At 36.5% G+C, this 14338-nt stretch overlaps 1 protein-coding gene across 3 annotated transcripts in view; it reads left to right on the top strand.

Moving 5' to 3' along the window:
* Window positions 1-3279: 3279 nt before the first annotated feature.
* Window positions 3280-14338, top strand: part of ESCO1 (establishment of sister chromatid cohesion N-acetyltransferase 1) — a 29260-nt gene continuing 18201 nt past the window's right edge. For all 3 annotated transcript variants that reach the window (XR_005955986.1, XM_041477742.1, XM_041477741.1), the window contains exons 1-6: window positions 3280-3385; window positions 3543-3741; window positions 4341-5709; window positions 6347-6458; window positions 7621-7684; window positions 9746-9860. Coding sequence is in view for 2 of the 3 variants with exons in the window: in XM_041477742.1 (XP_041333676.1) it covers window positions 3545-3741; window positions 4341-5709; window positions 6347-6458; window positions 7621-7684; window positions 9746-9860 (1857 nt within the window). In the remaining variant the exon portion in view is untranslated. The remainder of the gene's footprint in view (window positions 3386-3542; window positions 3742-4340; window positions 5710-6346; window positions 6459-7620; window positions 7685-9745; window positions 9861-14338) is intronic.

Genomic DNA, 14338 nt, shown 5'->3' with positions numbered 1-14338 from the left:
TAGACCATGGCAAAAATCACAAATAGGTGGTTATGCTATAGAGTGAGTTGTGAAACACTGTGCAGAATACACAGAAAAATAGAGCTAGCTGGCACCTTCAAAGTTACTGCTGGACTTCGGAAAGCAAAACAAGTTGGACAAATGGACTCAAAAAGGCAGCTTACTGAGTTGAACTCAGTGTTCTGGAGAGAGGAGTAGACACGGTTCAGAACCAAGTCACATTCAAAACCATATTTAATATCCCAGACACAGACAAGTATCCATCCTGCTTTACAACTAAGTGACCTACACTGACACTGTGACACACCTGTACCAAGAGGGCTGGCAGCTGTCTGCAGAACTGCACAGCTGAGTAACCTATTTCAAAGGTGTCTGCAAACGTAATTGTGAGAAGGGGCCCACAAACACTAAGGAAACTCTGCTGGAAGCACATGTGCTGTAATACCACCAGGAATTTGGTGGGACTCAGAATCACAGAAACACAGAATTGGTCAGGTTGGAAAAGACCACAGAGAGTCATCTAGTCCAACCTTCCTGCCCAAGCAGGGTTATTCTAGAACACATGGCACAGAATCGTGCTCAGATGGTTCTTGAATATCTCCAGTGAGGGGGACTCCACAACCTCTCTGGGAAATCTGTTCCAGTCCACAGTCACCCACGCAGTAAAGGTCTTCCTCATGTTCATGTGGAGCTTCCTGTGCATCAGTTTCTGCTCATTGCCTCTTGCTGCTTAGAACCACCGAGGAGAGCTTGGCTCCATCCTCCTGACACCCTCCCTTTGGATATTTATACACATTGATGAGGCCCCTTCCCAGCTGACTCTTCAGTCGACTCTTCATTTCCCTATGGCTGCCAGCTGTGAGGTGTCAGCCACTGACACAGCGCAGGCCGCCACTGCAATCACTTCATTCCCACTGGCTCCATGACACATGGCGCTGCTTTCCCCCCTTGTTTTTGGCCCAAGGACGAGGCTCGGGTGCCCGGCGGTGCGAGCAGGCTGAGACACTGGGACAGAAAGGGAGCTTAAAGATCGTCGGGTTCCAACCCCCTTGCCATGGGCATTCCCTTCCCTTCCCTTCCCTTCATCCTGAGTTGTGCCGAAGGGGCTGCCAGGCGCTGCCGTGGCCCTCAGCCGGGACGGCTCAGGTTCGAGAGCCCCGCGCCCTGTGCAGCTGGTGGGCAGCCTGCCTCAGCCCCTGCTCTAAGGACTGGAAGCCGTGCGGCTCGCGTTTCTCTATTTTGTTCGTTTGTTGGTTTGGATTTTTTGGGATTGAGGTTTTTGTTTGCTCTGTTTTGTTTTCGGGGTTCCCTCCCCCCCCTCCACTCCTTGCACCAAACCATTCTTTGCTCGTGTTCTAGTTTGTTCCTGCACTTCTGTGTCTTCCCTGCTTTCCATAATCCGGCTTTTACTAGAGGGTGACTTCTCCAGGGCAGAGACTGCCAGTTCTGGAATGTCTGGAAAAGACTTTGCTCTGTTGTACAAAGTATTAGTAGGAAAGAAATTACCATTCAAGAGCTCCGTGGGAGGAGAGTGTATTTTCTAGTTGCCTGAGAAGGAGTACCAGCGAGGGAAGTTCTGTACTTTCTGTTTTGTACTTGTAAGTCTTCCCCGAGTGTGCCATGTCATGTCTGGAAAAAACCAAAGGAGGTCCAGGTGTATACAGCATCATGATATTCTCTAATTCTGAGGGTCGGTGTTGTGCTCTAAGAGAGACCAAAGACCTTTTCAGCAACTAGGGCTGCTATTTTCAGGATGAGTGACCATATTGCATCTCTGACGGGTTTCCTTTGACTGCTGGAAACCCATAGACTTATGAGGTGTCGCGGAGCTCCTGAGCTATTAGAATGTAGGCATGCAAATTCTACTCCTGCTCCTTAGGGAGAGACGTGAAAATAGCACCACAAAAAGTGCTGTTAGAGACTTGTTCCCTGGGTAGAATTACAAAAATTTTCCTCAAATGTGGGTTGTTTATCATGTATCTTCTTTAAAGGAGGACAGAAGACAGCACTGGTGTCTAGAACCTGAGTTTTTCATCAGTTTTTTAACAGAATTACCAGTTTTGTATGGTTAGAAATGCTTTCATAAGTGGATAAATGAAAATGAGGCTAAGGAAAATGTAAAGTCTAAAGAAAAGAAAAAGTACAGTTGTTTACTTTTTCCTTTTGGATAATGATGAGTTATTAAAAGGAGCTTAATGTAAGTATCTTTCAAGTTGTTGTGGAAAGACATACATTTGTCCATACTGGAAGTCATACTTTAGTTGTAATGAACTGAAAGTGTCTGGTCTGTGTTACAAAACCGGTGAATTTTTCCTGTTTGACCTTAAAAATATTTCAGATTTAGCATCAGATCAGTTAAGGTTTGAAAAGCAATGTAGTTTTATAGAAACGTGTATATAATCTGAGAGTCTGTCAGTGACAAAAATTGATGGGTAATTCTTGATTGAAAAAGGTGATGTGGAAGTTCTGACCACTGAGTCTTCCAGTAAACTTTATTTTATAAAGTTATTAGTAAAACTTTATAGAACAATTATTATCTCTGCCATAATACAATAGTGGTGTCTTTGAATAAAGGAACTGAAAAGTTTCACAAGTCAGAAATGTATATGAAAGGGATGATCAGCCAAATCTGTGAAGATATTTTTATCAAAAATCTCTGTTGGCTTTCAGACTCTTGTGCAGTGTAACTTCTGCATTGTTAACATCATTTCAGTTCTCCTGAAAACATTGTCTTTAACTGCCCAAGGCAAATGTCTCTAATAATGCTACTTTCTAGGCTTTCCATCTCTGATTTGTAGCTTAAGTCATATTAGAAGGAACAGTTGTAGGTGGTTGCTGATGTCTGTAAAATTCTGTTGTAGCAATCACAAAACTTGGTAACTGAGTCTAATGGATTTATTCCCTGTTGCTGTGAAGCACAGAACTGACAGCAGTCCCACGTATTTTGCCAGCTCTGAAAGAGAGCAGCACACTGTTTTCTGAAAAAGTTGAAAGACTGAGAAACTTCCTTTTGACTTGTACTGTACTTGCCACATTTTAAAAGGTAAAAGGGTAGTGCTTGAGACAGCAAAGTGCCAAGAATTGTTGGATATGGAAATAAAAAATAAAATTTACCTGTTGTTTTTTGGTTGGTTGTTGGTTTGGGGTTTTTTTTAAATTTCCTTATCAATGAAACTCTAAAGGTAAGCATTGTTTGAGGGGATGGAAGAGGGTGGGAATTCAGAATCTTGAGTAGGAAGTAATGAAATGCCTACTGCATGAACATTTTCTGTTCTTCTTAGGTGGTATGAAACATCCTGTTTGTAAGCATATGCATAAGGAATGCTCTTGTCACACCTTGATAAGTTACTTTGGCCTAAACATCGATTGCCTCTTGTAAAAACCTGTAAGTAAAATGAGCGTCATTTGATTTGAGATTGCTTTAATGATTTGCTTTCTGATTACAGCATGATCTGGCTGTAAAAGGAAAGTGAATATATAAAAATGAAAAGTTATGATATTTGGCAAAGAGTCTAAAAGCTGAGTTGCTTGTTTTTTTACAGAAATGGCAGCTCAGAAAAGGAAGTCCACGTTAGTAGAACCTTCTGCTAAACGTCCAAAGCTGGACAAGAACAGCAAACCATCTTTGTCCAAGAAGGAAAAAGAAGTGTCAGATACAAAACATGGCTCAAATAAATCAAAGCCCAGTCAGTGTGCAGTGCAGGAGAAAGCTGTGCTCAAAACCTCTGTCAAACCAAACAGGTCAGTGACAAAAAAATTACACAATTCTGCATTTTCTTGATAGAGTACATTAGTGCAGAAACAATCTAAGCAGAGGGAATCTGAGTTAAAGATAGAGCAAATAGTTTGCTAGTAAAGATACTAGCAAAATAGTACTAGAAGGGAGATCAGATTCAAATCATTATGTATGCTGTCTGCTACGTGATTTTTCTCTGGAAACATTTAAGTGCCTTGAAATGCAGCAAGACCTCCTTCAAAAAAGTTTCTGAAGCAAAAATAAATCTAATATTATCTGTCTGTATATATGTAACTCATGCTTCATTTGAAAGTCAGAAGCATCAGTGATTAAAAACTGCTAGAAATGTTACAAAGTATACATCTGAGGTTCATAGTTTAGTCTTGCCATGCATAAAAAACATTAAATACAACACTTAAGAGGAACTAGGTGGAAGTGAACACCTTTTTGGGATAATTCTTGAGGAAATTCTTCCAGAAGTACTGAGAGTATAAGATCTAGTGTTTTAAAAAAAGAAAAGAAAGAGGTAGAGGAGGAATGAAAATAATCTTATGACAGATTCTACTTTCTGTATGTTGAAAAAAGTATTATTTGACTCTTTCAGTGATAACACCAGTGAACCTGAAGTAGGAACACGGATGACTACAAGATCATCAGCACTCAACTCAAATAATAAAACAATACCTGGCAAAACAGTTCAACAGCAGCAACCTAAATCTGCAAAAAATAAGGAGGTATGCCAGAAAAAATCTGTGCAAGAAATTCCTAAGTCAAAATGCTTAATTACACCAAACGAGCCAGTAATGAGGAGATCACAGAGACTGCAGCAGTTAACACATGTGCATGTTCCAGCAAGATCCCTGCGCAGCAGAGAAGTTAAAGAAGAAAAAGTTCCAGAAGTTAAGCACAGTAGCCAGGCAAAAAAACACACTCACAGTGTTAAAGCAAAACCACTGAAATGTGCTGGAGGGAAAACGGAACAGAAAAACACAAAGATAAAGCCAAACAATACAAATGAGGATAAAGAAGTACGTGCAGAAGTGACCAGCTCTCTGAAAGAGAAAAAGTGTAAAGCAAACAGTAAAAAGGATAATTCCAGTAGCTTTCAACAAAATCTTCAAGGGTCCTCATCATGTCCTGCTGAGAATCTTCAGGAAGTCAGGAAAGACCAAACGGGCCCTGTATCTCCTAATACTAGCAACACAAAGAAAGTGGAAACTGCTTCTCTTAAGCCAAATTCTACAGCATCTAAGGAAAAGCAACAAACACATCACAACATAAAACCCAGTACAAAACCAAAAAATGCTTCACAGCCATCTGTAAGTGAGACAGATGTGGTTGATCAACCAGAGAATGATGCGAAATCCAAAAGGGTGAGCATCCTTGAACTTTGTGAAGAAATTGCAGGTGAGATTGAGTCAGATACAGTAGAAGTGAGAAAAGATTCCCCTAATGCAGAGGATAGCAAAGCAGAAGAAAAGCACGATGACACACAGTTACAGCAAAGTGAAATGCTTACTCAGAAGGAACCCAGTCAAAGTACTCAGTGCAAACGGTTTTTCCCTAGCAAAAAAGCAATGCCTGTCAAATGCACTCTGAATGGTAGAAATAACTCCTCAAACAAAAACTCTAAATGGACCAAAATTAAATTGCTGAAAGCTAGTAATGTGAAGCAAAGTAACTCAAACTTTCCAAATGTCCCCAAGCTTCCTTTTTTAAAAGATTTCCCTGAAGTTTCAGAGGCAAGTCAAATGGCTGCAGAAGCAGAGCTTTCAAAGGCACAAGGCAAGCTGTCAACAAGACTGTTTGAGAATGAAAATACAACTTGTGCACAGGAGAAATCACATCCTTCATCTGAAAGAGCTGAAGCTAAAGAAGTGACATTAGAAACAAAACAGCCCACTAGGAAAGGTGCAGAAAATGGTCTGTTGCCTAACTTGACAAAACATTTATGTGAGCCAAGACCAGATGAGGTAAGTTATTTTAATTATGGTGTATAGTGGGAGGGTGTTCTAAATCTATTCTATTTTCTGAGAATCCCATGCTCAGAATTGTTTTAACAATGACTTTCTTTTACAGTAACTTAAAATTTTCAAATGTATTAGAGATTTACTGCTGTATTGTTATAGAGGGGTGATAGTAAGCTGAAAACTTAATTGATTCCACCTTCCTAGATTCTGTTGTTAACTAAATGTTGATCAATAAAATTTTGTGCTGGAGCCAAAGGTTGTATGGATTCATATGGACACTTCAGCTTCTCTAGCTGTTTTGTTTTGCAAAGTTGTATTACACCTTAGGAGTAAATGAACTTGTTTTCTTCTCATTTCCTTGTCCGAATGTGTTTCTACTAAAATTTAGGATTTTAAGGATAACTGTGTTCTGCAGAAAATATTTTACAAGCTTATATATAAAATGAAAAAGATTTTTTTTTTTAATTAATACCACAAACTTCAATATAGACTAGCTAATAAGTTTAATTTTGTCTTCTTAAACAAAACTGACGCTCTATTAAAAATTTTAATACTTAGTTCAGTTAGTGTTTTTATTCATAGGTTAAAGGCATTGAATAATTTGGACATTTATAAATTTAATTTTTTCTCTTTTGCATAGAACTTTCGATTACATTTGGAATCAAGTCCGGAAAGTTCTCCAGTAAAGTGTGTTACAGCTCCTAGACCACCAAAACAGTTAAAAAAAGAACCCAGAGAAAGTGAACCTCAAGGTAACTGTCTACTACAGATTTCTGTGCTTGATTTGATCAGTTCTGTGGGAAGGACAAGTCTCCCTTCAAGAGGAATGGTTCAGAGAGTAAGGCATAGCTGGTGCAGAACTGAAGTTCAGGAGTTGGAACTTTTGACCAGGGGGTTTTATATTGCTTTGTATCACACCCAGGGCCACTTGAGTAGCACTGAAATGTGCTTTCTTCTCTGGGCTGTGGAGTAGGATAGAGGAGAAACCCAACCAAATTCTTACCTTTTCCATGTAATAAAGCAGTAAAACTTGCATATTTCAGTTGGCTTCTTCTCTTGGCTTGGTTTTTGTTAATTCTCTGCTCTGTTTCCTTTGAATAAGTATCTGCATTTGTTTCTTCTAAATTTTTCTACTTGATCTTAACCAAATTACTGATTGAGTAATCACTCCCCTGTTTTTATTATGTAGTCTTCATTTATCAGCAGGTGAATGCAGTTTGTCAAAGGTTATGATGAGTGTGATGTGAATATTTTGACTGAAGTGCATTTGACTAAGAAATACTGTCAATAAATCACTAAGTTGTCTCTTCATTATTTTTTTTTCTGTTTTTAGTGATGAGGGGTTTGTTGTAGGGTTTTCATGTATTTTTTAAATCTGAACCTTAGTTTGTGTGCACTGTTTTATTATTTAGCTTTATTAAACAGTTGGAGTTTTTTTCCTGTTATTGTAGGATAGTTTTGAAGGGTAACTACTCTTAATTTCTGTTACAGAATTTAAAAAAAAATTCTTTCTTTTGCTGTTTTTGATTGTTTCTTTTCCTTAAGTGTTGTAGAACATGTCTCAGATGGGGGCATACTGTACATTTATGATTCTAATAAAATACAGACAGCTATTTATATATGTATCAGTATAAACATATTTAAACTCCTGTGTAGTTTACTGCTGGCCTTATTTAGCTTATAGCAAACTGTCCTGCAGAACTGCTGTCAAAATGTTGGAGAAAAATGCCTTTTTTAAATTATACTTGGAGAAACCTACGAGTACTGCATCAAACTTGAATATTTTTTTATTGGCCATGAACAGATTGCAAAATTGTTTTGAATATGTTTTTTGAAAATCACTGTTTGTGTAACTCAAATTTCCTTTGCAACTAAAAACTTTATAATGAAGTTATAATTTTTGATTAATTGTAGATTTGGCTCCCACACAGTTGATGCAAACTTCAGTAACGAGTCAGACTTCTGAATCTGAGAACAGGTATGGTATTTCATACATTATGAAATTACAGTAACCTTGCATGGATAGAGTTACGAGAGAATTTATTATAAAACAGTTTTCTCCCAGCCTCAGTTTTCAGTTTCAGATAAGTAACTTGTCCTTTGTAAAAACAGACTTTCATTTTATCCCATTGTTTAGGGATGTTTTTGCTTTGCTAAGAAAATAATTAAGATGTTTGTAGCTGCACATTTATTTCAAAAAGTATTATTTAACAGAGTTGGGAAAACATTCATACTGGTCTCTTCCTCAAATCAGATGAGAACCAGGGAGTAGGGGAAGGATTTGCCACATGATTTTCATGTACTGAATTATTTCACTTATGTCTGGAGTTTTTCTACTCCTTGTACTGTGGGAGTGTTGTACATGTGAATTTTTTTTAGGTGATGAGGAGGGGGTTTAATTCAGAATTTTCTGATTGCTGTGAAATGAAGGTGTCAGCAGCCATTTTAAAAATAAAAAGTTCTTAGTACTAAATTTGTCTAACAGTTCAAGTTTGTATTTTAGCCTTAATCACATGGACTGTTACCGTTTTTGAGCAGTTCTGACATAGGCTCTGGTTTTAGCCAATTGCAAGCTTAAGACAAAAATTTCTTTGTACCTGATACCTTGAGCAGCAGCAGTTGTCAGTGTGTTGTTACTATTTTCTATATTCATAATGGGGGACAAGAAGAAATGTTTCAGGTAATTTTCAGTACATCTCTCTGAGGCCAGATTAACAATTCTGACTAACCAGACCTTTTGTACATGTTGAAAAACTCTACTATTGTGGTACTTCACTGAAGATGGTTGGTCAGGTAGATGCAAACTAGTTAAATGAGTGGTTTAAAATGTATTGATAAGCACTGCAATAACTTTGATTTTTTTTATATATTTAGTCTCAACTACCAAACAGATTTATGGTATCTACTTAAATTTATTGCCTTTATTACCTGAACAAGATTATATTGCTTTAATGTTATCTGGATATATATTTTAATTCTGAGACCTTTCTTACCCTGCTTTCTATATGATATCCAAGATTGAAGCCATCATTCTTCCTGTGGTCATCTTGCCATTACACAGAGTAATCTGTTACCTGTGTGCATATCTACCATGTAGCTCTCTTTAGGGCTTTGTAGGAAAAGGCACACCTTGAAGTAGCTACATAAAGCAAATTTTAGAGCACATGAGGGGAATAAAAAAATTACTCCTGATTTAGCACAAAATGCTGTTTTAAAAATGTCTGGCAAGAGTTAATTTTTTAAAAAGCTCACTGGATTAACCTGCTGCCTGTGCTACAGGAGGTGCCACAATTAAGTTTGCTCAGAAACAGAAAAATATGTAAATACTTAGTTGAAGTATGTGTATTTTTGTGTGTGTTTTGCTTTGGCAATCTCTACGAGTTTTATCCAAACCTGGAAAAAATATCTTTTTTTTTCCCCTGAATATAGGAGCAAGCTCATAGAATGGTGTTGGTGATAGTTTATTGTATTTTTTAGTGTTTCTTTCAGCTGTGACAAGGAGAGGTTTAAACTGAGTAAGATTGCAGTGCATTTACTGCATACCGATGCATTTATTCCTTGGGTCTTCCTCCCTTCACTGCCACCTGTTAGAAGAGAATAAGTTTTAGTTGTAAGGATTTGACATGTGGCTTAGACTTGTGAGAATATATTTACATGGTCTGCTTTAGCAGCCTCATGTATGATACCTAAATCTTACTTTGGCAATACATCAGGCACCATTGGTCGTGCTCTGAAAGTGCCTCTTTTAAATGCTGCTCTTAATGGTTGAGACTAACCTACCCACTTGAAAATAATATTTTATTTTTCAGAAACCAAAAAAACCACTTGTAATTAGGCTAGTTACAAACGGTGGTTTTTGATGAATCCTTTTATTTCCTTATTTTTTCAGTTTGAATTGCACGTTAAAATATACAGGACTGTTTTATTTAATTAATTTGGATTTGCATCTTGGTAAAGTTTGTACTAATCACAACGTTTTGAGTAGCATGACGTGTATAAGCAGTTCCATTTTTAACATGAAATATATTTGTATTTCAAGGGCTCCATTGTCAAATCCTTCATTAGCATCAAAATGCAGTAACTTACCATCATCTGAGGAGCCTATTCAGAAACTAAAAGAAGCAGGAAAAGATGGTGATAAGCAGCTGATCACAGTAAGTAATACCATTTTAGTAAGGCTTAGAGCTTCTTGGAGAAATTATCTCTGAATTTGCAGTGTTGTGGTTTAACGAACTTGTCTAAAAATCATTACTGGTACATACTACTTATCACCATTGTAAATGACTTGTAAAAGTAGAACCTGTACTAGATTGCCATTCAGTGTTGATGGGAAAATGGTGTCAGCAAGCCTTAATGTTTAACATTTCTTGTTAAAATACATTTTCTGCCCTTTTTAAATAGAATGGTTTTTCAGTGAAAATACTGAGGGAGAGTGAATATGAATAAGTGAATTACTTATGTGGAAATTCTCACTATCTTAAGATTTCAGAATTATAGGGGGAGGTGCATATGGTAGATTGTGTGTAGAATTTGTATCAACAGATTTGTTCCTGTGACATTAGAGTGTCCATTCTTCTTGAGACCAACTTAAAGATTTCCCAGTACATGCACTTATTTTTACCATAGTATTTAAGCAGTAGTACCAGCTGGGTTATTTATTCTTACCCTTTTGGCTATTAGCTACAAAATACAGGTAAAAAGAAAATGTGAAATGAGAAGGGAGTGACACAGTTGTTCTGTCATTGTGTAGGATTACACAACTTGATTGTGAGACAGTTGGAGTTTTTGATTTTGTTTTGGTTTGTGTTTTCAATAACGTATATGTCAGATAATCCTTGAGAAATGAAGAGCTAGAGAGGGTGAGGAATCCAGGACATTAGGAAGGAAGGAGTTTTCTTATGAAATTATACCTCTAACATATATTATTGGAGGTGTTACTAAGTTGTTCTTTTTCATGTAATGTATGGATTATACACATGAAAATATTAACTGGAATAGAACCAAATGAATTCTGAACACTCTTATATCCATACTGAAATATTTTAAAATCAGAGCTTCTAAGATCTAAAGTGATAAATATATCCTCCAGTTGTCTGATGTTATACAAATCTAGGCATGTGAATGCCCAGCCACAGGATAACTGAACTGTATCTAACATTTAAGAAGTATTTCAATTACTGCCTCTTTGAAATCCATTTTACCAACAGAATTAAAATGAATTATTAAATATCTTAACTACAGTAAAAGGGCTGTAAGAATATCCCTTTTCATTTCTGTGAAACTAACTTAATTTTTACTCATAGAGTGATAGAACTTGGCTGAAAAGTTGCTCGGATCCTTGACATGAAGAAATAGAGAACTTCCTGCTTGGCTACTGAAGAGGGCTTGTGTAGCTCTTTGCAGTGTTTATGATACAATGAGATTTTTTGCGAGTTACTGATTATGCTGATAGTATCCTTATATTCAGCTAGAATTAGGAGAGTAATTTTTTCTTCAGGTATACAGCAATAAAAGCTATTTACCAAGCAAAATTTTAAAGAAAGGTTCATTGATGAAGAACAATGGAGAAAATGAGGAAGAATGGGAGAGACTTGGTTTGTGGTTTTCTATGGGTATTTCTGGAAAATGCAAGTGGATATTTAATTTCTGAATGTGTAAGTAACAGCTTCACAATATATTACATATTTCAGCACTTCATACAAATCCAATTCACTTCGATTTCATTGAGTTCAGAGTAAGCTTTTTATTGTGTGGAGAGGGCATTTTAATAATGCCTATATTTCAGTTTACCAAGACAACATTAGGTAGAGTATTGATCCATTATTCTTTTATCTTGGGGAAAACTGCTTTTTTGTCAAAACATGTAGAAGAACCCAAATATTAGTTAAGCCACTTTGTAAAATACTGTCCTTGACCATGGTTACAGTGGAGATGAGACATAGTTGTGTTTAGAATAGTTTGTGCCAGCTTCTAGAGGTGAAAAGTGTCTAAATTAACTTCTGAATTACTCGGCTTTCCTCCTACAAATACTCAAAAGATTTGGGATTAAATGCGTATAATAAAATAAGGTACTTTTTGTAATTAATAGTTTGGCTTGCAAAACTGTGGTGAGATTTTAAAATGTGGATTCTGAATGGCTGGGCTTATTTTTCTATTATTAGTAGTAATTATTTTCAAAGGTGTTTATGTAGTTCCATAATGATTCTGTGAGAACAGAAAAATGAGTGATACAGTTTAAAAACTGCTGAGGTTGAAATTTCTCCTGTGTAGAGAGCAGTCTCACTAGGCAAGGTCAAATCACTTAAATTAGCATTTATAGTGTCTAAAAAAATTATAGTTAATAGCTAGAAATCATTTTTATTTTAAGTTTCTGGTATGTTGTATTAAGAGAAGCAGTTTCATTATTCTTTACCGTGAGCAGAGTTGGGAAGTGATGCTTTTATTCTTAGCAAGAGACATTTAATTAGTGCTTTGTTACACTTTTTAAAAAAAAACTAAACGCCTGAAAAATGCAATTTAGTGCTCTCCAAGTGAGGTCTGATTCTTTTGGAGATGTGTTAAGCCAGTCCATCTTAATGTATATACAGAATCCATTTCTCATTTTGTAATCAAAGCTGAAAAACTAATTATTTATTTGACTAGTCACATAATGCAAAATTTTTGTTTTGCTGCTATTATTATTTTGCAAGTGTGAGTTTGACCCCTGTCCTTTTAAATTTTTTGGTGGTATCTGAGGCTCAGAGTCTGGAATGTTACAGTATTGTCTGTTTATTCTAATCTTTTTGGTCCCTGAGCTATATTTAGAGAGGTGTTATGGTAAAACTGGGCTTTGTTTTTCACAACGTGCTTTGGGTTTTTTATATTTAATCGTTGAAGATGTATCTTAGCTTGTTTCTTCTCCCATTTGGTTACTATAGTGAATAGATTAATTTTCTTTTTTTTTCTTAAGTAATATAATCTTTAACAAGCTATAAGGCTGTTTGACTAACAGAAGTAAAATAACACAGATTCTGTTTGTAGAAGAAATACTTAATAACTGCACTTGCAGTGTTTTCTTTCCTAGTAACATCATCGAGTTTTCTGGGCAGCTTTCAAACATAAAATTATCTCATTTTATAAAAGTACATCTAAGTCAAATGATGGGTTTGTTTCTGTTCAGATTTGCTTGCTGTCACACATCTTAAAAGGCAAGTCTCTTCAGAGCATAGAACTTAGCTGAGAACAGAACAGCATCTAATGCTCCAAGACACTTCATAAAGCAAGCAGTGCCAGGAAACAGTGGTGGTTGAAGTGATATGCAAAGACAGGTTCAGACTGAAGAGAGTATGATCTCTTTTAGGACAAAGAAATTCCTGTATTTCTTTCCTCTCTCTTAGGGGAAAGAAATTAAGATCGAGGCTAAAAATTCATAGTGTTCCAAATTTGTGACTTGGTGTTTGGTGTAATAGTCTGTTCTGAATATTTGTGAACTTCACCCTCTTACACTTCATTTAAACGTTCAATTGGTAGGTTGTCAGGTTGCCTGAAGCAGCATAGGAGGCTTTGTAGAGTAATGCACTAAAATTGTTCTTTACTTTGCCATTACTTGAATGTGATTTGCAAATATGAGAACTTGAGTATGAAATCATCTGTTCCTTTAAATTCTGAAATGGAAAGAAATACAGATGCACAAAGCATGTGTTCTCAGTTTTTGTCAAATGAGAGATGCTGTACAAGCAAGACAAGGAAAGTCAGTTGTTTTTGTCTTGTAAAAATTCTGCTTGCCGGTCAGACCTAGGACAAAACTTCGACCATAAAAATAAGAATTGATAAAAGCATTAATGCTACAAAGAAATCTCCTAAATGATTACCTATGAAGCACAGGGGTACATGTTCCGTTTTGAGGTTTGTTCCTTTGAATTTGACTAGTTTGAAAATGTTATTAGCAGTTTTAGCAAAGAACATGTGAAATGAATGAACAGTGAAAACAAATCACTGAAGTGATAGAGGGATAGGTTTGAGTTACACGGTTGCCTTCCTACAGCTCTGAGTTAATGCCTGGATGCCAGCAAATGTGATTAAATGTAGTTGATCCTTGTAAGTATCAGCAAGTGCATGGATCAGGATTGCTTGATGGAAGGTGTTTTTGATTCTGAGGTTTGAGTTGGTGCAATACCAACTCAACATTATCTGAAAGCTTCAAAAAAATGTGGATGTGATATGCATGCTAATCCAGTTTACACATTTGGATATCATGCTTGAATTTTTCCTTACATATATTTTGATTGAAATTGAGCATAGTTTCCTGCTTGGCTGAAATAGGTTATATATGAAAAAAATATTTTTCTTTAAGGTGAAAACACAGCCCCACAGCCCTTAATGGAAATAAGAAGTGTAAGAGTAATTTCTTATAAGAAGAATTTCTGAAGAAACTTGTATAGCAATCATTTAAAGTAGCTATTTTCTTCCTTAAACTTGTATAGTCTGGTTAGGGAGTTTCTCTGAAGATTCAGAGAATGGCTTTTATGCAATCTTTAATTGTTCTCATTAGTTAAGTACTGCCTCTCTGCTGTCCTCTTAGCCCAGAGAAAGCGAGACAGTGACTACTTCGTAAGCCAAAGGAGGGATTTTGGTAGTTATGAGCAGGTTTTTT

The sequence above is a fragment of the Pyrgilauda ruficollis genome, unplaced genomic scaffold (genome assembly GCF_017590135.1).
Source record: "Pyrgilauda ruficollis isolate IOZ18807 unplaced genomic scaffold, ASM1759013v1 scaffold41, whole genome shotgun sequence".
Lineage (NCBI taxonomy): Eukaryota > Metazoa > Chordata > Aves > Passeriformes > Passeridae > Pyrgilauda > Pyrgilauda ruficollis.
Note: the sequence above shows the minus strand (reverse complement) of the source record. Positions and strands in the feature narration are given on the sequence as shown.